This window comes from Dasypus novemcinctus, chromosome 26 (genome assembly GCF_030445035.2).
Source record: "Dasypus novemcinctus isolate mDasNov1 chromosome 26, mDasNov1.1.hap2, whole genome shotgun sequence".
Taxonomy (NCBI): domain Eukaryota; kingdom Metazoa; phylum Chordata; class Mammalia; order Cingulata; family Dasypodidae; genus Dasypus; species Dasypus novemcinctus.
The window spans coordinates 19,361,724-19,387,623 of NC_080698.1; the positions used below are offsets into that span (position 1 = coordinate 19,361,724).

Below are 25,900 nucleotides of genomic sequence, written 5' to 3' on the forward strand. Positions count from 1 at the left end.
ATGTGATCAGTAGTAATATTCCCCCTCTCATTTCTGAATTTATTTATTTGTATCTTCTCTCTTTTTTCCTTTGTCACTCTAAAGGTTAGTCAGTTTTATGGATCTTTTCCAAGAACCAAATTATGGTACTGTTAATTCTATTATTTTTAAAATTCTCAATTTCTCAATTTCATTTATTTCTGCTCTAATCTTTATTATTTGTTTCCTTTGCTTGATTTGGAATTAATTTCTCTTCTTTTTGTAGTTACTCAGGTGTGCAGTTAGGTCTTTGATTTTAACTTTTTTTTTTTTTTTTAATGTAAGCAATTAGGGCTATGAATTTCCCTCTGAGCATTGCCTTCGCTAAGTCCCATTAGTTTTGTTTTGTTTTGCTTTTTGAGGTACTGGGACCCAGGATTGAACCTGGGACCTTGCATATGGGAAGCTGGCACTCAACCACTGAGCCACATCGACTCCCCTGAGTTGGCCTTTTTGTTTGTTTGCTTGTTTGTTTTGTTTTGTTTTTAGGCGGCACTGGAGACCGAACCCAGGACCTCCCGTATGGGAAGCAGGTGTTCAACTTTTTGAGCCACATCTGCTTCTCCCATAAGTTTTTTTGCCCTCTGCCTCCCCACGGCTTCCTCCTCTATTTGCTCGTTATTTGTACTCCTTGTCTGTCGGTTGTCTTTGCTCGTTATCTGCTCATTGTCTGTTTGTTTTTTCTTTAGGAGCACGGAGGCTGGACCAGGACCTCCCATGTAGGAGGCGGGCTTCAACTGCTTGACCATGTCTGCTCCCAGCTCATTTGTTTTTGCTTGTCTGCTTGTTGTCTGCTCATTGTCTTGCTCACTGTTTTTGTTTGTTATCTGCTCTTTTTTTTTTCTTCCTGTTTTCATTGTTTTTGCTCAATGTCTGCTCATTGTCTGCTAAAAGTTTGTCCTCTTTAGGAGGCACTGGAAACTGAACCTGGGAACTCCCATGTAGGAAAAAGGCACTCAACTGCTTGAGCCACATCCATTCCCCAAAAAGTTTTTATATGTTGTGTTCTCATTTTCGTTCTCTGAGGAACAATTTTTAAAATTTGAGTGTATTTTATTTAACTTAAATATCCAAATATTATCATTTCAGCATGGAATCAATGTAAAATAATATTAATGAGCTATTTGACACTCTTCTTTCCAGTTTATTTCTGTATGTATTTTATAGTTACAACACATCTCCATTCAGGCTAGTCGCATTTCATGTGCTTGGTAGGGCCTGTAGAGAGTGGTTACTGGGTTGTACCACATGGCTCTAACCAGCAGAGGCCTGTGTTTGCTTAGGGGTGGCCCCATCCCTGGCACCAGCACTCAGGTCTGGAACAATTCTTAAAAAAATTTTTAGGCAGTACCAGGGATTGAACCCAGGAGCTTGTACATTGGAAGCGGGCTCTCAACCACTGAGCTGCATCTACTCCTCTGAGGAACACTTTTAACATGAAAAATAGAAATAACAACAACAACAAAAAAGGAGCTTTGAGGAAGCAGAAAATATGAAGTAAGAACACTTTAGGCACTTAAGAAAATCTCAGAGATAAGTTGCATTACATTTAGGATTCTATTTTTAATAAAAAGATTAGAAAAGAGCACTTAGAAAAAATGTTAGTAGAATTGAAAATTCTTTAGAAGGGCTGAAAGTAAAGTAGAAAAATTAGAAGGAGGGAAAGGAGGGAGGGAGGAAGGAAGGGTGAAAAATAAGAGAGAAAATACAAAACAATTAGAAAGTCAGTCCATAGAGGTCCAATATTGAAAAATAGGAATTCCAGAAAAGAAAGCAAAGGACATGGAGGGGAAGAAATAACTAACACCCCAATACAAGAAAATATCAAAGAACATAAGCATATGTTTCTAAGATTGAAAGGGCCAACAAGTACTCAGCACAGAGGATCAAAATAGACCAATAAAGGCACATGAAATTCACAAAGAAGTCAAAGAGAAGATCCTGCAATCTTTCAGGGACAAAATAAAATGGAACAGGTCACATATGAAGGATCAATAATCAGTCTGCTTTTTACATTTAACAGCTGCACTGGAAACTAGAAGACCAAGTAATTCTTTAAAATTCTGAAGGAAAAGTATTTTCAACTTAGAATTCCACATCAAGGCTAGCTATGAGTCAGTATAAAGGTGGAATAAAGACATTTTTACAAGTGCAAGGTTTCAAAAGATTTACTTCCTTTGTCTCCCCTTTTAGGAAGCTCACAGAGGGCACACTCCACCAATAATAAGGGAATTATCTAAGAAAAAGGAAGATACAGGATATAGAAACAGGTTCAACAGGAGAGAACCAAAGGCATCTCCAGAACAATGATGGAGAACCCAGGATGCCACCTTTGTAACAGTTATAGGGACAGCCCTTCTGATTGGAGCAGGTCAGACAGCTCTGGGAGATAGATACTCTTCAAGAAGATGCACTAGATGCATCTGTTGAGAGAAGGCTTAAACAACTTGGAGTTGAAAAGAAAACTAAACGGAAATATTGACTTCAAAATGTTGGAAAGGAAAAGTAAGAATGGCTGTTTAGCTCAGTTATGAATGTCATTTATTTAACGTAAACATGAATATTGCACTAAGTAAAGTTATAGTATAACTATAGTGAAATGATTGGGTACAAGAAATGTGTAGGGTAAAGTCAGGATTGTGAAAGAAAACTTAATCCTTATCTGCCATAATGGCAAATTTATAGATAATGCCTAAAAATGAAAAATCAAGACATAACAATGTAAGTATTCCCAAATGCCAAAAGATCAAAAAGAATTGGATGTAGTTAGTTCTGAGAAGTAGTGGGAAATGGCTTGGCTGGGGAGGGAGAGGGATATCATAGTGGAATGAATTGACTTGAAATTATGTTCATGTATAATTTTGATAAAAATAAAAACATAAAAAATAAAGTTTTAAAGTTACTATGCAATCTAAGATGTACAGTGTTTGCACATTTTTAATGTCATTGAAAATTTTTTTCTATATCTTGTTTTTTGTGTTTTTAAAAGTTTATTTTGTACATTTAATAATTGAAAATATAAACAACTATAATGTCATTGAAATTAGGATACATCTTAAAATCTGGTGTCTTTGATTTAATAAAATACTGTGTTCAGGATTCAATATTATATCTTATTTGAAAATGATTTGAGTATAATGCATGCCTTTTTTTTTTTTTTTTAAGATTACAGGCCTAAGTCTACCTCTTCCTCCCAAAAAATTGATTGGTAACATGGATCGTGAATTCATAGCTGAGAGGCAGAAAGGTCTTCAAAACTATCTCAATGTTATCACCACGAATCACGTCTTATCTAATTGTGAGCTGGTTAAGAAGTTTTTAGATCCAAACAACTATTCTGCAAACTATACTGGTAAGCAAAGGAGTCTGTGAGCCAACATTACAAGGGCAAGGGCATGCATTCTTTGCTGGAGATAACAAATGTGGGGAGAAGCTCTACTTTGAAACAAGGAAATGCTATACTTATTATAAGGTTTCATTCATTTCCTAATACTTACCTGGTTACAATTTACTATAGATGTATAAGAAAAAAATAATTTCCAAAATGTTCATATAGTCTGCACAGAAAAATATGGAAATTATCATGTTTGAATCTAGGTCTTGATTATATGCCCCAGCAAAACAGAGATTAAATAATAATCCACAATAATGTATGCGATGTTCTCAAGTTTATTTGTATTTGATTCTGTTTTTGAATTTACAATTGGAATATAGTATATCTGGTTTTTCTGGTTATTCAAGAGGGTCCTTTCTATATCTTCTTAGTTGGTTCTTTTTTTTTTTAAAGATTTATTTATTTCTCTCCCCTTCCTGCCCCGCCCCAGTTGTCTGTTCTCTGTGTCCATTTGCTGCATGTTCTTTTTGTCCGCCTCTGTTGTTGTCAGCGGCACAGGAATCAGTGTTTCTTTTTGTTCTGTCATCTTGTTGTGTCAGCTCACCTGCGTGTGGCGCCATTCTTGGTAGGCTGCGCTTTCTTTCGCGCTGGGCGGCTCTCTTTATGGGGTGCACTCCTTACGCGTGGGGCTCTCCTTTGCGGGGACACCCCTGCGTGGCATGGCACTCCTTGCGCGCATCAGCACTGCGCATGGGCCAGCTCCACACGGGTCAAGGAGGCCCGGGGTTTGAACCGCAGACCTCCCATGTGGTAGATGGACGCCCTATCCATGGGCCAAGTCCGCTTCCCGCTTAGTTGGTTCTTGAGACTCATCAGCCTAATTTTCCCTGAATGAGGGCAACAGGCAGGGGTCTGAGGTAGAAAGTCTTCCCTTCTGTTACCAGGTACACACAAAGTCAGCATTAATCATCTAAGGTGGTTGTCAACAAATTGATTAAATATTTAATACATTCTTCTGTGTGGCTGTGAAGAGACCAATAAGAAACCATTGTAGAACTGAAACCAGTGAATAGAATTCAACTGGGCTGTTAGCGCCAAAACATGCTTCCAGTATTTCTAAGTGGAACTCTGGGTATGAATAGGCTAATTCCCCTGCTAAGAGAATAGGTTGTTTACATGCTACTTGGAACATCTTGTGTCAGAAAATTGAGTCCTCAGAACACTATTCTGGTTTCAGAGAGGGAAATAGAGGCTTAGTGACCAAATTGTTGTGCCCAGACTGTACTCTTGCTAGTTAAATCAGAATCCCTGGGAGTGGGACTCAGGCATCTGGCTGTGTAAAGTTCCCAGGTGATTCCAGTGTGCAGCCAGATTTGAAAAACCACAGTCCATGAGCCTTGCTATTCACTGTCTGGGTCTCTGACTGGCAGCATTGGCATCGCTGGGAGCTTGTTAAAAATGTAGCATTCAGGCCCCACCCCAAGCCTCCTGAATCATTATGGGCAGTTTAACAAGATCACCAAGGGATTTGTTTTCCTTTTTCTTTTTTCTTTAATAATTTTTAAAAAAGATTTATTTATTTCTCTCCCCATCCCCCTGTTATCAGCTCTCTCTGTGTCTATTCACTGTGCGTTCTTCTGCCTCTGCTTGCATTGTCAGGCGGCACTGGGAAACTTGTGTCTCTTTTTGTTGTGTCATCTTGCTGTGTCAGCTCTGTGTGTGTGCAGCACCACTCCTGGGCAGGCTCCGCTTTTTTCACGCAGGGCGGCTCTCCTTACAGGGCACATACCTTGCGCGTGGGGCACCCTTACATGGGGACACCCCCGTGTGGCACAGCACTCCTTGCGTGTGCCAGCACTGTGCGTGGGCCAGCTCACCACATGGGTCAGGAGGCCCTGGGTTTGAACCCTGGACCCTCCATGTGATAGGTGGGTGCTCTATCATTTGAGCCACATCAGCTTCCCCACCCCCCAAGGGATTTGTATGTGCATTAAAGCTTGAGAAGCCCTGCACTAGACTATACCTCCCAACTTCTAGTGGAAGTGCCAAGTGGAGGTAAGGAAAATGCCTTTCCAGAATGTGACTAAGAGAGGGAAAGTTGATTTCCAACTCATGTTTACTATAAGTTATAAACTCCTTGTAATGTTGTTACAAGGATTCCATTCTTCCCCCACTTATTTTTTGGTTCACCCAGGAAAAAAGACATCATAGATAGGACTGGGGCTCCTGAGACAGCTTGAATTTTGTCCTGTGCTTCCTTTTTCTGTGCTTCTCTTCATTTGCTCCCTAAATTCCAGACCCAGCAGACCTCTGGATTGACTCTTGGTAAATCAGCCCCACCCAGCCCTGTTCATTGGTTGTCCATATTATTTCCTGAGAATGTCTGTGATAGACTTCTCCTGAGGGCAGGCGTTGAGGTGCAGTGCTCATGTAACGATGGCATTCATTCAGCAGACATTGACCAGCTGCGGGTGCTGCACGCTCGGTGTGGGGCTGGGCACTGGGGATGCGGCCGTGAGGAAGGTGCTGTCGGGGAGCTTGTACCAGGTACATTGAGTCACATGGGGTCGGAGCAGGAGGGATCTTGGAGCAGGCATATTGTTGGTGGAGAGGGTTCTTGTTCAGTCACAGGAAAGATTTCAAGGGTTGAACTAGACAACACAACAATTTATAGAATAGCATTACAGGAAAGCAGGAGCAAGTGGGTGGGGCATGTGCTGAGAAGCCCACAGGGGAGCTACCTTGAGGGGTTGTTAGTTGACATAAGTCCTGGGGCGGGTCACTAGGTAAGTCATGTTTACATAACCTTAGGCTTCTCTCTCTTGCAAGCAGGTGTCTTTCCCTGGAAATCTCCTGCCCTGTTGTTGGTTGCTTGTCTTTCTGCACACAGGGACCTCTGACCCTCCGCCTGCCCCAGGTTCCCCGATTCTCCTGCCTCAATCCCCAGTTTTCTGATGTGCAACCGAAAATCTTTAGGGGAAGAAATGGACTGGAGGTCTGGTCTTCTTTAACTGCTTCCTGCTGTCTGTAGTCCCCTACTCTGAGTTGCACTCAGAGGTGTCCCTGCTCCTGGGTCCTTGGGGCACGGGGTAAAGGGGTTTCTGGTGGTGTGGGGTTGAAGAGGGATGTCCCTGGACGAGAAGGAGATGATCTTGTGCTGCTTGGATCTGCCGCTGAACAAAGGACTGCAGGCACTATAGGATGCAAGGGCAAAGTCAATGCGAGGAGTATTACCTCTAGGGGAATTAAGAGTGGCACAAGAGGGGAGCTGATGTGGCTCAGTGGTTGAGCACCAGCTTCCCTCATGTGAGGTCTGAGGTTCAATCCCTAGCCATAGTACTTAAAAAAAAATGTGACCCAAGAACTGACCATATACTTGGCCAGGAAAAGCCAAAGAGGGACCTGGGTTTTAGCCGCCTTCTTGATGCAGGTGGCTTGATCTGTTGGCTTTGGATGTCATTTAGGATTTCTGATGACCAGATATAAAAACAACATTCTTCCTTAGGGAAAGTACATACTGCTCCCTAAGCGGCAGTTAAGCAAACCTAGGGCTCATCGGTTTTGAAGGACTGCAGCAGCTAGGAAATCTACCTGCTGACTTAGCTGTAAGATGCCCTTGGCTGTGGTTTCTAGCCCTTGTGCTAGTTCCCTTGAGAGGTTATAATAGAATGCATGGCTGGTTGCGAGCTCCCCGCTCCCAGTCCAGCTCTCACTAATGAGGTGATCATAGGGATAAGGACTGGGAAGGAACCCTCTTCTGGCGGGACTGCAAGGTGTGATAGGCCAGGAGAGGGACGGACTCTGAACCATTGATGAAGTATATTTCTGGGCTTAGGAAGACTAAGGAGCAGAGTTTCATCCAATTAGCAGGGAGCTTCCATTCGCAGAGATCCTGCAGACAGAAAGGCCCTCTTTTGCCTCCAGAGTAGCTGAGAAAGAGATGGTGGCTATATGGCTGCAAACTGAGGTGATGCACCCAGCTGACTCTTTCCCTGTCCACAAGTGGATTTGCCTATTTATTTTTTTGGTGCTAGAAGCTGAGTTCTGGACAGGGCCATTTTAGCTGCAGTGACAGAGGCAAGAGAGGGTGTTAATTCCAAATTCATGTTTGTTCCCCTCTTTCTCCAATAGGAGGGTCCTCAATCCCCTTCCCCACCCCACCTTCTTTTGTTCCCAAGTGTGTACCCTGTTTTCACTGACAAAGCTATTGAAAGAGACAACACTGGCCCTTTAAGGTGGTTTTTAAGACAGACTTGGGACCGGGTCTATTCCAGCAGTACTGAGTTCCTGTAGAATAGTTTATAGGAGATTGGTTTAGAAAGAAGGCCTCAGCTTCCTCAAGGACAGTTTCCCTAAAGTGAGCTCTGGCTGTGCACAGGGCTATTGCGACACGACTATCAGGGTGCCCTTGAGCCCAGGATTTATTACTGTCAACCCCGTTTTGTGATACCTCGATGTTGCAGTGATGACACTTGAGTCAGATAAGAATGATGGATCTACAAAAGGTTTTATTTAATTGTCTTATGGACTTGCTGATGGGTTGGTGACCTTGGAAGAGATAGAAAATGTAAAAGAGGGGAGCAGATGTGGCTTAAGCCATTGAGTGCCTCCTTCCCACATGGACAGTCCCGGGTTCGGTTCCCAGTGCCTCCTAAAAAAATGAAAACAGAGAACAAGCAAAACAAATGAGAAAACCAAGTCAGGGAAGCTGATGTGGCTCAGTGGTTGTATGTTGGCTTCCCATGTGTGAGGTCCCGGGCTCAATCCCCAGCCCCTGGTACCTCAAAAAACGAACAAACAAACAAAACAACTATATTAAAAAAAAAAAAAAAAGATTGGTTTCTTGCAAGGGAAACGTTGTGATGGATAGCCTCATTGGTGGGTGGGGGTTTTGCCTTTAGGCATTTGGTTTAGAAGAAATGGGGGTACCTCAGGGAAGTTATTTAAGGCATCCCACTGATAATACCTCCATAGGGCTTGGTATTCAACTATGGGGTGTTAGATTGGTGAGTCCCCAGTATTTATTCTTGGCTGCCCAGGCAGTATTTTTGAGGTGCTGGTGTGTCATAGCCAGCAGTTACTAAGGTTTAAGGTCATGGCTGCATGCTGAACTATGAAGTGCAGTGGGATGGTTCCTGCTGCTATTTGAAGCTTAAGAGTTAGGAGAAGAGCTGCAGGAGTCATAATGACTGGACTTTAGGTTTTTGTAAACAAATGTACCTACCAAGAAGGGGTTATTAAAGCAGATTGACAGTAGTGGTGACAAGCAGGAGACACTCCCAGGAGGGGCTGTTGCAGAGTAGGGGGTTCAGGCAGGTACTATCTGATACTTAGCTTTTGTTTTTTTGAAGATTCCACGTAGGGTGGCTGGACTCTTGAATAGGTATTTTAGGGCCTCTGTTGCCTAACAGGTGTAGGATGGTGGTTGTTCCACGGCTTCTGAGGATGGGGCAGGGGCAGGCTTGACTCTGGAAATACGAATCCAACTTTTATGGATAGCAACTCTTTCAGCATTTGGGGTTGCCAGGATGACATCATTGGGGCCTTTCCGTACCTGGTCCAGTGCTCCTTTTGGGTGGGTTGAGTTCCAGGTTTTTATATATACTTGATCTCCTGGAGAGATCTTGTCTGCTTATAGATCTTGTAAGGCTGGGACGGGAGGACGTTTATGTACATGGCCCACTGAGCGCCTTTCAGACCTGTTTGAACTCTTGGTAGTAGTTAAACATAGCATTAGTTTTGGAGTCAAGCAGTAGGTCATGAGTGAGAAACGGACAGCCATACGGATGTTCATACGGTGAAAGCTGAATTTTATTCCGAGGGGTGGTTCTGAATCTAATTAGGGCAATGGGCAATAAAGTCTGCCAAGTGAAATGAGTTTCCTGGCCATTTTAACTAAGATTCTCTTTAGTGTTTGATTGGCCTCCTCAATTTTGCCTGCTGACTGAGGTCACCAAGCACTATGCAAAAAGTATTTGATACCCAAGGTTCCACTCACAGCTTGCTTGGTTTGTGAGGTGAAAGCTGGGCCACTGACACTCTCTAGTATTTTGGTGAGCAAACCGGGGAATAATTTCTTTTTTGGCGGGGAGGGATAATTTCTTTTAACAGAGCATTCACTGCTTCTTGAGCTCTTTCTGTTCTGGTCAGGAATGCTTCTACCCATCCAGTGAAGCTGTCCACCAAGACTAGAAGGAACTTATGTCCTTGGCACGAAGGCATTTGTGTGAAGTCAATTTGCCAGTGCCATTGAATAGGCTTAGTTAGGGAAGGCAGGCTTCTTTTGCATGACTCCCTGGTGGGGATTATTTACTAGGCATGTTGGGCAAGCCTGAATTACTTGCTGAAGGGTTTGTAAAAGATTTGAGGAGGCAACCAAAGTTTCTAGTTCTGCAAGAGAGGCATCCTGCCACCAATAACGGCTTAGAAATTTCCAAGTAAGAGCCTGGGGTAAACAAATCTTTTGCTCTTTTGCATACCATCCTGATGGCCTGAGCTCCAATCCCCAGTTAGACTTGTGGTCCTCTGGGCTGTGTTGGGAATTTTCAGGTAAAAAGGGAATCTCTGGAATAAGGCTGAGTCATCTGGCTGGGGCTAAAGGCTTCCTGGTAAATGGGTTAGCAGTTATTCATTCCTGTGTGTTCCCTCCACTTCCACTGAACATGTGGGGCAGGTGTGGTTTCTTTAGTGGCTTCCTGTGCTTGTTGATCTGCTGGTCTGTTGCCCAGTGCTATAGAGCTCTTTCCTTTTTGATGCCCCTTACAATGCATGAGAGCTACTTTAGAGGCTAAGGCTAACGCGCCTATGAGAGGTTTTATTTCCTTGCTATGTTTAGTGTGGGATCCATCCCAAGTAAGGAATCCCCTTTCCCTCCATACACCTGCGTGAGCATGCATTACCAGGAAAGCATACTTCGAGTCAGTATAGGTATTGGCAGATTTCTCTTTTGCAAGCTCTAGGGCCCTGGTGAGGGTTATGAGCTCTGCCTTTTGGGCTGATGTTCCTATGGGTAGGGGTTTAGCTTCTGTGGTTCCCTGGAGAGAGACTATGGCCTATCTTGCAACTCTAGCTCTAGATTTGTTAATGAATCTACTTCCATCTGTGAACCATTCGTTTTTGGGCATGTTCAAAGGTGTTTTGGACAGGTCAGCCTTTGCCACATTAGAAAATTGAGGACCCTTGAACAGTCATGGCTTAATGATTCCCCTGAAGGGTCAGGCAACAGGGTAGCTGGGTTCAGAACAGAGCAGGGCTTTATTGGACTTGGGTTTTCCAGGAGTTAGATTTGGAATTTAAGAATTTTTGAGGGGAGAGCCAGTGGGGTCTTTGGTTTCTAGAAGCTCCGGGAGCTGATGGGGTGTGTACGAGGTGAGTGATTGCTTCCAAGTAAATTTGGAAGCTTCCTCGACTAGGAAGAAAGTGGCTCCTGCTGCCTGGAGGCACAGAGGCCAGCCCTGAGCTGCCTGGTCCAGATCCTTCAAGAAATAGGCAGTGGGTTGGGAGGTATCCCCAATGAGTAGGACCAGGACACACAGGGCTACCCCTCGTCAATCAGAGACAAATAGGGTGACGGGATTTTGTGCATTTGGTGGCTCTAGGGTTGCTGGGTTTGTAAGAGCTGTTTTTAAATCATAAAATGCTCTTGGTTTTGCTTCTCCCCAGTCTAGATTATCAGGTTCCTTATTCTTAAAGACTTTATACAGTGGTTTTGCAATTTCCCCTTACTGGGGAATCCAGATTCTGCAGGGGCCAGTCATTCCAAGGAATGTAAGGAGTTCCTTCTTGTTAAAGGGAGGGGGAATCTTCAATATGGCTTGTATCTTGGCTTGTATCTTGGTGGGAGTTAACTGGAATCCCAAAAATTCCACCTTTTGTTGGGATATTTGGGCTTTCTTGGGTGAGATGTGATAGCTCAGGTCACAGAGGAAGTTTAAAGTGGTGACTGTGTGGGCATGTGAGTCTTCTGCTGAAGGACTACAAATTAAGAATCATCTATGTATTGCAGGATTCCTCCCCCTGTAATTCTGTTACAGGACCAGTTTCAGGGTATTTCCAAATAAGTAAAGGCTATCTCTAAATCCCTATTCTAGACAGTCCATGTGAGTTTTGTGTTGGACTGTCTGCCCATTGGAAGGCAAACAGAAAGATGGCTGCTTTTGTGAATTGGGACACGGAAGAGAGCATCCTTCAGGTCCAGAACTGTGAAGCACAGCATGCCTGCTGGTACCTGGTTCAGAATGCTGCATGGGTTGGGCACCACCTGATGTGTTGGATAGACATATGAATTTATAGCCCATAAGTCCCGTACTCGCCAGTAGGTGCCATCCCGCTTCTGCGCTGGGAGAACTGGGATGTTGCATGGGGATTGGTAAGGGTTTAAGATGCTGGCTTTCAGGGATTTTTTACAGAGAGCCCTTCCTCAATGGCTTCGGGCGTAAGTGGATATTATTTTATCTGGGGACTGGTCCCTGTAATGGGTATTTTATTTGAATTGGGGGTCTGTGAGCTATTACCCATGGTTGGGAGGTGTCCCAAACTGCAGGATTGACTTCTGATTCCAGTAAAGGGGTTTTGTGGGGAGCTGCTGGGCAACTGACCATAACAAAAGGTCTGTGAAATCCTGGGACTAGTACTGATGAGTTAAACCTCTAATAATGTCCCTTCCTAATATTGGTGTGGGGTAACTTGGCTCCAGTAAGAACTCATGGCAGATTATTTGCCCCTGAAAAACACACAGTATTTTTGGGGGTGAAGTACTGGATTCTTGGTTGTCCTTCGAATCCTATGGTTCTGCATGAATTTCCCAAAGTGACCCCCTAAATTCAGTTAAGACAGAGTAAGTCGTTCCAGTATCTAATAAGAAAGAATAATCTTACCTGCCACGTCCAGGTTCACTCTCAGTTCCTCCAGTGATAAACTGATGGGCTGGATTAGAGCTGGGGAGGTCCCGGGACATCCTCATTCATCAATGTCCATGTTTTCCATGTCCTCTAGAGCCATGGCTTGAGGGACTGTGATTCTGCCTCTCTGGGCAGTCCCCTGATCCCAAGCCGGCCATGGGCAATTGCATGCCTAGAGCCCCATGCGGTGACATCTGGGGCAAGGTGTATGTGCGGTGGTTCCCCTGCTCCCACCATTTGAGGGGAACCCAGGTCACTTCTTCTGCCAGTGTCCTGGTTGCCTGCACTGGAAACAAATGAGGGGTTTTACCTTTTAGGTGAGAAGAGTGGGAGACTCCCCTTGGTTGGTCCTGCAGAGTCACAGCAAGGAGTTTAACCTGTTTCTTTATTTTGTGGTCTGGGTCCCAGTTAATGAAACTGAAAAGGCAGAGTCTAAGAGCCCATTAGTAGGGGACTGGGGACCCAAAACTAGTTTTCGGAGTTTCCTCATGATCTCTGGAGCTGATTGGTTGATAAAATGGGTGTTTAGAACAATTTTTCCCACTGGCCGACTCTGGTTCCAGGGTGGTAAACTGCTTGAGAGCTTCCACTCTCTGCTTGGAAACAGTGTTGGATTTTCTTTTGCTCCCTGGGTGATTTCTTCAAGTTTATTAAAGTTAATTGGTGTGTCTGTGCACTTGTCCGATAGTCCCAGGTAGGGATGGCAGTATCTCCTACTGGGTGACCTTGGGGTTGGTCTCTAGCTAAACTGTCAGGGTGTCTTCTGCCCTCTGCTCAGATTCGGGCATTTTCCTCGGGTGCAACATGCAGAGAGAATTACCGAAATATCTTTCCAAGATGGGTCATACAAGAGGGTCAGAGAAACAAATTCTTCCACAAACTAGGCAGGGCCCTCTGAAAGCCTACCTACTGGCATTTACACTGGCCAAGTCTGCCAGGACGTGAACCCTAAGAGCTCCCCCTTCCCTGTTGGCTGTCACCTGGAGTGGACACGGTGGAGCAGAGGGGGTGTAGGCACTGCCACTTTGGGTGTGGGGAGGAGAGTTAAGGGATCCTCCTCTCTGGGCTTAGGTGGGGGGGGGCTCTGGAACGTACAGGGGAGGGGCAAAGAGGAAGGGTCCTCTCACTTAGGTTCAAGAAGGATCCAAAGAGCTCAGCCCAGAGACAGGTGGGAGGGGGAGGGCGGGCTAGTTCGAGATAGTCCCCACTATTACTGTTATTGGGTTGTCCCCTTGGAGGAGGGCTGGTCCTGTTCCCCTCCTGCTTGTTTCTGATAACGAATGCGACTCGTTCCCCGCATTTGGGGGTTTTGATAAAGGATTATAAAGAATTGGACATAGGGAAGCTCTCCCCCTTTTTTTCTGCTTCTTGTAGAAGAGGTCTAACTAGAGGATTGTGTTCCAGTTAAGAGCCCCGTTAAGGAGCCAGTTTTCACTGTCTTCTAGGCCAAATGGGCTCAAACGTCATTACAGAGAAAGATAAGTTTCTGTTTGTGGTTATAATTGGTTGGAAGGTCCTGCCAGTTTGCGAGGAGGCATCCAAATGGTGTGCCACTCCCCAGTTTAGATTGGGAACTGCCCATGTCTAGGAAGAAGTGGTAAGAGGAGAGTCAGGGATCCCACTTAAAAGAGCCTGCAGCTCTGGAATCCACCCCAAGTGCCCCGGGCCAGGAGGGTGAAAGAGGACACCCCAGGCTGTCCTACCACCTTGGATTCAGGGGCGTCCCCCAGACCTCCAGGGACCTGGCCCACTAGTCATTGGACAGTGTTTTGTCCGGAGAGACCTACTGAGTAAGAGGAAGAGAGAGAGAAAAAGAAATAGAGAGAGGTAGACATAGCCCAGTGAGAATGAGAAGAGGACTCACCAACCTGATGTTTTGGTGCTATGCTCAGGTCCCTTTGTGTTTGCCAAAACTGCTGTTGACGGAGAGCGTACTTGTTCCATCACAATAAAGAATTCAAGGACCAAATAGACAACAAGATGGTTTATTGAACAGTGTTGAAGGAAGGAAAGCAGGAGCAAGTGGGCGGGCTGTGCTGAGAAGCCCCCAGGAGAGCTATCTTGAGGGGTTGTTAGTTGACATCATGCAAGTCCTTGGGCAAGGAACTGGTTACTAGATAAGTTAAGTCATTGTTTGTATAACCTTAGGCTTCTGTATCTTGCAAGCAGGTGTCTTTCCTTGGAAATATCCTGACCTGTCCTTGTTGCTGGTCTTTCTGCACATAGGGGCCTCTGACACTCTGCTTGCCTCAGGTCTCTAGATAAGTGACTCTCCATCTGCCCCAGGTTTCTAAACATGTGACTCTCCACCTGCCCCAGATTCCCTATTCTACCTCAATATCAAGTCTAACTCTCTCATTTTATAGATGAGGAAACTGAGGGCCCCAGAGGACCTCACCCAGGTGTGTACACTTGTGTGACTGCAGTCCAGTCTGTTTTCAAGTTAAAATGCTTCTTGGTCCCTCGAAGCTTGTCTGACCTCTTTATTCCTTCTACTGTAGCTCGCTCACGTGCCATTATTGTTCTTGATCTTTCCCCCTCCCCTAGCATAGCAGACAGGAGACCAAAGCAGAAGATGCGGGCAGGGTAGAAGAAGGCCACCAGAAACTTCTGCCAGGACCCACATGCTCAAGGACCCCCATTTAGAGGGCCCAGTCCTGTAATGGAACCGTAGATGAAACACTGTTTCAGAGATGCTGGCTAATTCTCCCCTCTGAATGAAATGTCAGGCCTGGGCTTGCCTCTCGGCTGACCCACCAGCACCCGAGGAAGAGGAAGCACAGGCGCCTCCTCCGGGCGGCCTGGTCAACTGAGTTTCCTCACCTTTCACCGCTGGCCCTCCTCGTCCAGGCTTCCCCGAGGTTCCCCGAGGGCACTCTGCACCCCTCCCACCCGTGGCAGGTCTCTAAGCAGGGCACTTTCCCTTTTAATGTGGACAGTGACTCTGCCTCTTATCATTTTCCAAATGGTCAGTGGTCATGGCCCAGCTTCACTGCAGCAGGATTCGATTTCTGCATTCAAGTCGTGGCTGAAGTCAACAGACTTTCCTGCCTTTTGCTCTGTCTGAGGTTGAGGGTGTCTGGTTGGAGCGGGAACCGTGATGTGACCCCAGTACCCAGGGAACGGGGAACAGGGAGCTCTTGGGACATCAGAAGTTGCCTCCTCTCCTCCCTTGGTCTGTAGCCTAGGATTGCTGGGCATTTCTTGCTCTTTTCCTGGCTTTCTCCAAACCACCAAGCCTGCAGAAAGGAAATCTAGGCCCTTGGCCTACCACCTGCCCTGGTAGATCAGGGACCTGCCTTGAACTGGAGGAGTCCGTTTTTGTTCCCTTCAGGCACCCCACAGAGCTAGACTCTAGGCGTTCAAGGCTGCACACAGTGGGAACACCTGATCCATTGTGGGCCAGAAAGCTGGGATCCAGTGGGAAGCACAGCATGGACCTGAAGGCTTCACTCTACATTTCCAGCCAGCTGAGCATGCGGGTTTTCCTGCATGTGTCAGGGCTAAGGAAATGGAGGGCGGAATGCCCTCCTTGTCATACATTTCATGCTCTAACCAGAGAGCAATTCCACATCCATTAAACGAGTATTGAGCCCTTCATTCAGATGTTTATTGAGCGCATACTGTGTGCTAAGGCTATAGATACAACAGTGAGGAAAGAAGAGTCCGCTGCCCCAGGAGGTTATTCAGGGAGGCAGAGAGCTCAAGGCCATGGCAGGGCTAACTTGGGGCAGCACCGTGGGGGTGGAGTTGGGGTATGGATGACCCAGATCTGAGGATAGAGGACTGCTTCCCAGAAAAGGTAACATCTGCACGGAGCTCTAAAATGTGAGCAGCTAGCCTGATGAGAGGCAGAACAGCATGAGGAGAGAGAGAGAGGTCATTCCATGTGGCTGTGGGCTTTTCCCAGATGAAGAGGTATCCTCCCAGCCAAGCTTACAGTCCGTTGGGTGAGAGAAAGCCAGTATACCGTAACCCTAACACAGTACAGCCTGTGCATGAGGCCTCTGAGGGGCACGGGTAAGGGAGGGAGGGCAGCCTGGCTGGGCCTCAACGTTGATGGGCAGGAATGGAAAATGCCCATGAGGGTCAGGCCAGTCTTTAGGGGCTATGGGCGGCAAATCTCAAGAGAGTGCGGGGCACCACACACTGTGGGAGGTAAAGCCAGAAACATAAGCTGAACCTGGAGGTAGGTTGTACACTAGCTTGGTCTAGATTGGTAAGGAAGCCAGTGAAGGCTTCTGAGCAGAGGAGTAGATGATAAGGATTAAAATGAGTTACCTGAGCCTGGGGGTGGGGGGATTAATTTTGGGAGCAGGGTAGTCATGCGATTTACTTGACAGTAAATCCCAGTTCAGTGGGAATGTCCTTTCTTCATTTCCCTGACCCCTAAGGTAAAAGAAAGCTATTTCCTATTCCTCAAGTTATCAGTAACAAGTCTAGTATGTTCCAGCTGTTCACAGCTCTCTTCCCCCAGCCCTGTGCCTAAAACAATGTATGCTACGCAGTGGTATACGATAAATATTGAATACTGGTTTTGTGGGAAATCATGAGTCACTGTTAGTTTTGAACCAACTGTCCATTTCCATTTCTCATAACGACATCATACCACATTTATAAGATTATTTTTCATAATTCTTTTCAAAGGTGATATGAACGATTTTTACTTAAAATAATTTCCTTTTAAGTCTATTTATGTTCAAGTTATTTTAGAAATAACCAAAAACACTTTATATCAACATTAACTGTAGAAAAGATATATTGCAGCATTCCCAGTGCTGATATTGAAAACTTACATGCTTCTGCTACACTTGGTCCCTCCAAATATTTGTTTGTTGTTTTGTTTGGAGTAATTAAAACAAATATGGGAAGCGGACTTTGCCCAGTGGTTAGGGCGTCCGTCTACCACATGGGAGGTCTGCGGTTCAAACCCCGCGCCTCCTTGACCCGTGTGGAGCTGGCCCAAGTGCAGTGCTGATGCGCACAAGGAGTGCCCTGGCATGCAGGGGTGTCCCCCGCGTAGGGGAGCCCCACGCGCAAGGAGTGCGCCCCATAAGGAGAGCCGCCCAGCGTGAAAGAAAGTGCAGCCTGCCCAGGAATGGTGCCGCACACACGGAAAGCTGACACAACAAGATGACGCAACAAAAAGAAACACAGATTCCCGTGCCGCTGACAACAGAAGCAGACAAAGAAGAACACGCAGCAAATAGACACAGAGAACAGCCAACTGGGGTGGAGGGGAAGGGGAGAGAAATAAATTAAAAAAAAAAAATGTGAATGGAGTCAGTTTTGTATTTGGCCATCCTGTGTTTTCTTCTGAGTAGGTAATTTTGATTATCAGTAAATGAAGAGTAAAGTATTTTCTTCCCAAAATAGCTTAACTTCTAATAGCCTGAAAATATATCAAAATGATATTGCTTGTGCCACAGTAGGCATGGTAATTCCAGACAAGGCCATTTTGCCATGTGGCAGGCATTGCTGCTACATCCTCTTGCCTCAGCAGTCTGCCTGGAACGTAAGTAATGCTTGGCTGAGGTGAAATTCCAGTGAATCTGAAGAGTTGCTATTTGCTTTCAGGAATCTGGAGTGGTTTTCATTTACTCACTATGTTGGAAATGGTACATTACTGATGTTGCTTTTTTACAGGAAATGTAAAAGCACAGTTATTCTGATAATTTCTTAATACATTGAACTTTAAAGAACTTCCTCTTCTCATTGTTTTAGAAGGAAGAAACATTCTCATGATAAATGAACACAAAAAGGATGGATTGTTTTTCCAGTAAATAGGCACTCATCGACTTCCTACAAAAGGACTATGTTGTTGCTGTACATGGATGTTTTCTAAAACACTGGCTTTTATTTCCAATATATATTTAAGGCTAATCGTGCCTTTGTTGATGAAAGCTGTAATTCCATGAGGAATGAAGATGGGCTAAATATCACTTAGAGGAACATTATGTGCTGTTCTAAGCTGATGTTAGAATATGTTTTGAGTCTTGTGCTTGGGTTGTCGTCTGGTGCATATATTGAATTCTCAGCTTCAGCCAGTTAGTTTGCATATTTTAGATATTACAGCCAAAAAAATTTTTTTTTCACATCAGTAATTACGTTTTTTAAGAAGATTATAGGCTGTAAGGATTGCAAGAATAATACCTTATGCATATATGTTTGACTAATGAGTTTCTAAAATGTCTTTTCAGAGATTGCCTTACAACAGGTTTCCATGTTCTTCCGATCAGAACCAAAGTGGGAGGTGGTAGAACCATTGAAAGACATAGGTGAGAAGCTAGCATGTCCATTCTGTCAAACAAGATGGTTTACAGAACTGGATTCAAAATATTGTCAGTAAACAATATTTTATTGAAACATTTCATAACAGAAAATCTGTCTAAAGTGTGAAATTTTTATCTACTGGTGCAAAAATTATGTAGCTATTAATAAAAACATGTCTCTGCTTTGATGGCAGGTTGGAGGATAAGGAAGAAATATTTCTTGATGAAGATTAAAAATCAGCCAAAGGAACGGCTAGTGTTAAGCTGGGTAAGCTGAGGTTGTTTTTTGTTTGTTTGTTTGGTTTTTTTGTTGTTGTTGTTTTGCTTTGCTTTGTTTCAGTCTTACTTCAGGGACTTTAAATGGATTTTTGAAAGCAGATTTGGGGGAGCAGGTGTAGCTCAGTGGTTTGAACATCTGCTTGCCATGTACAAGGTCCTGGGTTCAATCCCTGACTTCTCCTTTAAAAAATAATAACAATAATAATAAAAAGTTAACATAAATTACATATTTGAAAGCAAATTTGCCAAGAAAATTATGAAATTGTATTTTTCTCTAAAGTGGTTTTGTAAGAGTTTCCCACATCATAGAAGAACCATTTTAAGGCACTTTGCTTAGGCATTTGGCTATATTGATTTAATTATGTTAGATCAACTATGAGCATTTGGGAAAAAAAGAGAACAACTTAAAATACTTCTCTGCAGCCTATTAGGACTGACTGTTTTAGAGTTTATCTCCCAAAAAAGAGTTGGATATTGCTTTTTTTTCCTCCCCCCTTTCACGCCCCCTGTCCCCCCGGTTGTCTACTCTCTGTGTCCATTCGCATGTGTTCTTCTGTGTCCATTTGTGTTCTTGTCAGTGGCACCCAGAATCTGTGTCTCTTTTTGTTGCATCATCTTGCTGCATCAGCTCTTCGTGTGAGCAGCGCCATTCCTGGGCAGCTCTCCTTATGGGGTGCATTCCTTGCACGTGGGGCTCCCCTACACGGAGGACACCCCTGCGTGGCACGGCACACCTTGTGCGCATCAGCACTGCACTTGGGCCAGCTCCACACAGGTCAGGAGGCCTTAGGTTTGAACCCTGGACCTTCCATGTGGTAGGCAGATGCCCTATCTTTTGGGCCAAATCCACTTCCCGGATATAGCTTTATTTTATCTCTTTTACTTTGGTAGTTCTAGTGGTAAATTTGGTTAATGATAATAATAAAATTACACTTAAGTTCTGGTATTTATATATTTATATACTACCTCTTGAGAAAAGACTTAAGGCAGCAAGACCCAGTGTAGTTTTCATCTTTCGTTTATAGTCATATATTTGGACAAATAAAATTAAAGGGAAAGACTAATAGGGAATTTTTCTTTTGATCACCAAGGCAGCACCCTGATATTTCCTCCCATGTTTTCAGGCTGACCTTGGCCCCGACAAGTACCTGTCAGATAAAGATTTTCAGTGTCTCATCAAACTTCTTCCCTCCTGTTCGGTGAGTACAAGTCCTTCTATTAACCTTGGTGCTGGCATGACTGTCATCACAGATTCTCAGTTTTCCCTTGTGGGTAAACATGAACAGAAGATTTGGAAATACTGTGTAGGCTGAGGAGAATGGAAAGGTACTGTGGATTTCATTTCAGGCTGAAATCATACAGAGCTGGTCCCTTAGATCAGAGGCTGTTTAAATGGCATCCATGACATCTGAACAGCCCATGAAATATGTGGTGATTTAAATGTAGCCTTTATGTTTTAAGCAAACATCAGAGTAGGAAAGCAGCCAATTTTCTGAGCTTCTTCTTCATGGTGAGAATGTTTATATCAGTGGAATTGGAAGATCTGTTTCTAGCTTGAGGAAACAGAGCTAGTAAGGATTTATGTCAGCTGGTAAGGGAAAGGCAAAATTATCCTTTTGCTGTCTGAGGTACTGCTCTCACAGACTAACTAGCTGACCTTTAGGTGTATCTTGAGTGACTTTATACTTATGCTAATACACACTCATAATCCAAGGCCTTCGGTGGGAAGAACCATATTGATAAATTTCAAAATGTATGTAGAATGTCTTTAGGAAAAGACTAATTTAGCCAGGAAATTGAGTTAGTGTTGCTGTTCTTTTTCTGTGGATCCTATACATGAGGATGCACGACCCCAGAATGAGTCACTAATGGACTGAGCACAATTCTGCTGACTTGTCCGGTTGGATTTGCTAATTTGTTTTTGAAGATGGTATCTTGTCAAACTAGCAAAACAAAGTTTTTAAATGAGGTATCGTATATGGCCAAGAAAGATCTGTGGTCTTTATGTTTCCTTGATTGTGTGAAGCAAGCTATCAGCACCTAGTTCTGAATTTCTTTTAGTGGATATGCTTTTTTTTTAAAAAAGTACATACAAATAGTGCATATTAATTGCAGAAAAGTCAGAAAACACAGATAAGCAAAAATAAGAAAATGAAACTTACCTGTAATCCCACCGACCGGAAGCATGAACCAAAATGTTTAGCTGTTACTTTTCTAGAAGTTTTATATTTAATACTTAATGTTACATATGCTTTTGAAAAATTATATTATACACATATTGGTTTAAAACCTGTTCAGTTTTTTCATTAATAGTATATCATGAGCATCTTTACTTTGCAATAAATATACTAACACATCATTTTTATTGACTGCATAGAATTATCATTCATCTTTATCTCAGTTACTCAACTAATGTAGTTGACATTTGGCTGACTCCCAGTTTTTTGCTTAATAATATGTGGGAGATATTTTGAGACTATATAAATATACTGTTCCTCGTTGAACTCACTAGTTTTAGTTTAGTTTTTTTTTTTAGATTTTCTAACTCCATTATTTCTTATGTATTTATTAGTTGACATTGTGCTATAAAGAAGAGCTTCCCCTCTCCCTGGTATTTATTTTTATATTTATTTAAATCACTGTGGACTCAAGGATTTTTATTTTACTCAAGGATTTTTATTTTACTGAGGTGATGAAAATGTTCTAAAATTGGAATGCATGATGGTTGTACAGCACTGAATATACTGAAAACCATTCAATTGTATACTTTAAATAGGTGAATTTTAATGGTATATGAATTATCTCTCAATAAAGCTGTTAAAAATTAATAGCAACCATTTTGGTGTAATGAGCAAGAGAAACTTCGTGATACATTACTGTTTTTTAGTGGGCTCACCCTCCCACCACCAGCACCCACCCCCCCAACCCATTCCAGCTCTGACCCCAGAATCCCTGTACAGTTCAGCAAACATGAGTTTAAATTTTCAGGTTACCCTTTGAGCCAAGGGATGCTGTAATGCCTGATTTGAGCCAGTTTCATTCATGGAACCAAAATTACAGGTCATATGAGGACTTTATTTCTAGTCATTAAATAATTTTTCCCCCACCCTTACTTGATTGACGTCATGTCCTCATCTCAGGAGAACACTATGAATCATCATACTCCAAACTTCTGTAGAAGGGTAGGAAGATTTGTGCTAGCTGTTTTGGAAAAGGACCAAATGCCAAAAGATCCTGCTTTTCTCTTTTTCTGACTGTCATGCTCCCTGACTTGGCACCGAGCAGCAGTGTGGAATGTCGGGCAAAGCTGAGTGTGAAGACACATTTATCCTGGTCCCCACTTGGCTGTTTTGAAAGCCGGCTATCTTCTTTACCAGTTTGGCTGTCTTCTTCTGTTTATGGAGACAGAATAGTAAAATCAGTCTCCCTAAAGCTCAGACTTGCCCTTTCTTCCATCACACTTGTGCCTAAACTATGAGAATACACACACCAAAGCAGACATCTTCAAAAGTAGAGCTTACCGTATCAGCTATCCATTCTTTATGTTAGTAGAGTTTGTGTTCCTTCTCTAATCTAAAGAGTGAGGTACTAGTTGACCATCTGATACCTTGAAAATTTCATACCTTCAGCGAAAATCACCACATTTGTATAAAACTAAACTACCAAGGTGGTATTGATGCTGCATAACTAGATCCTAGATCTAAGAGGACCTAGATGCCGATGCAAATAAATGTGAATTTCCTTTTTGTTTTGACAGCACCCTTACATCTATCGGGTTACCTTTGCCACAGCTAATGAATCCTCAGCATTGCTAATTAGAATGTTTAATGAAAAAGGAACTTTGAAGGACCTGATCTACAAGGTACCGGTGATACAAGTTCATGGTCATAAAGAAATTCTCATGTGCCTTTAGAACCTGTTATTGATGCTTGACCTTTAAGACCTGATCTTAACAATGAAGACTACCCATTCTGGTTAAAGAACATTCCATTTTCCCACATGAGGGAATGTTGGACATTTAATGACCAAGTCCATTACATTGTAGGCTATTCTTTTAGGTCAGTTTTAAAGTTTGTATTTTTCATTCAACAAAGCCGTACTGAAGAATTCTAACAATAGGCAAGACTGGTCTGCTAAAGCCAAACACCAGGCATATCTTCACTGGGCTAGAGGCCAGAACCTGGGTCAGCCCCTTTCTGTCAACTCCACAGTGCGTTGTGTTTTAAAGACTCACATGCTGCGACTGACCATGTCGTACACACTCAGCCTCTTTAAAGTTCTACCTGTTCGGTAACTCCCTGGGCTGCATGGTCCTCTCTGTTGCTTTCTTATGTGCTTTTTGGTCTTTTCCAAAGGCAAAACCAAAAGACCCATTCCTAAAGAAATACTGCAACCCTAAGAAGATTCAGGGCCTTGAAGTCCAGCAAATAAAAACATACGGGCGGCAAATATTAGAGGTAGGAGGTATTTACTTTTTGTTTAAATTGCATCTGAATTTCACCCAGCGTTACAATGTTATTTTGAGAAAGTTCTCAGGCAAAATCCAATATGGTTTAGGTTATCTTCACTTAAAAACTGATGGCATTGTCAGGGTTTATCCTTAAAAAGCAAATATTTGAGAATAAGTCAGTAATTTTGATCTTCAAAATTCCAAAAGCTAGAGATGACTTTTAAGAACTTTTCTGTGTGGATACCAACCTTTGTGTTATCTTTGGTTGATCTTTATCTTTGTGCCAAGATTCTTGGTTGAGTTATATCATACACAATACCATATGGCTTCCTTACAGAGGTGTGCCTAACAGTGAGAAGTCTACAGCCTTTCCTATGTCACCCTCAATTTCAGTGTTCTCCAGGCTTCTGGGATTGTGCAATTCTAGCAGTAAGAAACAATTTAATAAGACTTCTAGTGATATATGTATATAATTTAGCTATTTATAAATACCTACATGTACTACTACTATTTCCTAAACTATAATTTAAGAAAGAAAGAAAATTCTTTTAATTTAAAAGAATTTTTTAAAATTAAAAAATCAAAACAACAGCAAATAGAATGAGAAGTTGTAATATTTTCTTCCAGTCCTCAGTGGACTATCCTGTGCACCCCCCCCCTTGGCTATCTCTGCTCTGTTTCACCAGGTCTTTACAGGACTGTATCCGGGTCTCCATGACTACAGAGCCATTACTTAAATGACAGCTGAAACGTTTGCTTGCTTTTTTGGAAGGCTGTTATGCATTTCTATTAATAAGCAGCCAAACATGTTCTTAGGAGGGGTTGGACTAGAGAGATTTCAATTCAAGCACTTTTTCCTGAATAGTTATCAGATCACTGATATGATAGCTTTTCTCATCTGCAGGAGAACAGGAGTGTGCCCTGAAAAGAGCTGGTCTGTTAGGATCAGAAAGTGCAGAGACTTTTGGCATCAGAGCTATTAACTCCAAGCAAACTAAGGCTACTTCTCCAGTCTTTGGAAATGAGGAGCTGGGTGTTGTGTCTCATAGCTGGAAAGCATTCAATAGCACTCCCTTTTCCAAAGAGACGAATAGAGATGGCTTTTTTTTTTCTTTCCAGGAATCTCCCCAGTGATATGTTTGATTTAGTCTCAAGCTATATTGACTTAAGTATAAATACATTTTTTATAAATACAATTTAAATGTATGCTAATATGTATTGGTATTGAAGTTGATTTTACCTGTGTTATATCTGAATGAGTCAGAGCAGAGGGACTTTTTTTTTAGGAGGTACCAGGGATTGAACCCAGGACGTTGTACATGGGAAGCAGGTGCTCAACCACTGAGCTACATCTGCTCCCCTTACACAGTTTTTTTTTAACCAGCTAATTTAGGATTTCTGTTTATCTCTGGTTATTTAGGTACTAAAGTTTCTACATGACAAGGGATTCCCTTATGGGCATCTTCATGCCTCCAATGTGATGCTAGATGGGGACACTTGCCGGCTGCTAGACCTTGAGAATTCCCTCCTGGGCCTCCCTTCTTTCTACCGATCATATTTCTCACAATTCAGGAAAATCAATGTAAGTTTCTGGAAAGAAATGAAGCAGTAGGTTGATTTTTTAGGTATCAGTTATCCCCACAGCAGGACCCCTGATCTGCCCATGTAAGGCATATGCACTAAACGGGGAAGGTACAACTGGGGTGGGCCATGCTCACTGGCCGCATTTCTCCCTCAGAGCATTGCCTCATCTCCAAGAGGCTGAGCTGAAATGGCAGGTGGGGCAAGGAGGGGAGTAGAGTCGCTGGTTGGAAAACCATAAAGGGTCAGACCACATCTCCGGACAGAGCAATGCCTTGTGAGCTTTTACAAAAGCTTTGGAGTTGTGATTTTACTACTAGTCAGGAGTAGGGTTGCCCCCGAGCCTTTTTCTCAGTGGAAGCCTGGATATGGAGCATTGAGGTTCACAAAGCCAAATTAAAGGATGAACATGTACGCCACTCTGTGTTCTTCCACAGACATTGGAAAGTGTGGATGTCCACTGCTTTGGCCACTTACTGTACGAAATGACCTATGGACGACCGCCAGACTCAGTACCTGTAGACTCCTTCCCTCCTGCACCGTCCATGGCTGTAGGTCAGTATGGGGCCTGGCGGGGTGGGGGAGGGTGGTTTCCAGGCCCTGGTAGTGTGCAGAGCTACTCACTTCCTTTCCAGAGTCCAGGAAAGACCAGAGGAAGTTGCCATCCCCCACAGCCAGAACTTCTTACCCAATTTAAAAGTGGGCCAGGTTTGAGTAACTTACTTAAATGTACTTCAGTGAAAATTGAGATAGCTTGTCAATATGTCAGGCTCCTAGGGAACTTCCTGGTCAAATGCCTTAGAATTTTGGAAGCAGGAGGATGTAGAGAAAAGTATGGGCAGCACGAGTCTGATGACAGATTTTCAGTGCAGAAGCAGAAGCCAGGAGTGGACAACTTGAAGTTAAGTCTTGAGGACTTGGGTCCGTGTTGGGAGTCAGACCAAGGCTGAGTGGGACTTGGAAGGACTGAAGGAGCAATGAGCCAGGTGGATAAGAGCCTCATGGGCCTACTTGTAGGGAAGGCAGCCAGGAGTGCCGACACCCAGGCACATTTGATCCAGGAGTC

The 25,900-nt window shown here is 43.5% G+C and overlaps 1 protein-coding gene across 14 annotated transcripts in view; it reads left to right on the forward strand.

Annotated features, from left to right (window-relative positions):
* Positions 1 to 25,900, forward strand: part of PXK (PX domain containing serine/threonine kinase like) — a 92,618-nt gene that overhangs the window by 44,772 nt on the left and 21,946 nt on the right. For all 14 annotated transcript variants that reach the window (XR_011647542.1, XM_023586648.3, XM_058288225.2 and 11 more), the window contains exons 4-11: positions 3,184 to 3,370; positions 18,453 to 18,530; positions 18,719 to 18,792; positions 19,928 to 20,002; positions 22,561 to 22,665; positions 23,159 to 23,260; positions 24,674 to 24,835; positions 25,272 to 25,389. Coding sequence is in view for 13 of the 14 variants with exons in the window: in XM_023586648.3 (XP_023442416.1) it covers positions 3,184 to 3,370; positions 18,453 to 18,530; positions 18,719 to 18,792; positions 19,928 to 20,002; positions 22,561 to 22,665; positions 23,159 to 23,260; positions 24,674 to 24,835; positions 25,272 to 25,389 (901 nt within the window). In the remaining variant the exon portion in view is untranslated. The remainder of the gene's footprint in view (positions 1 to 3,183; positions 3,371 to 18,452; positions 18,531 to 18,718; positions 18,793 to 19,927; positions 20,003 to 22,560; positions 22,666 to 23,158; positions 23,261 to 24,673; positions 24,836 to 25,271; positions 25,390 to 25,900) is intronic.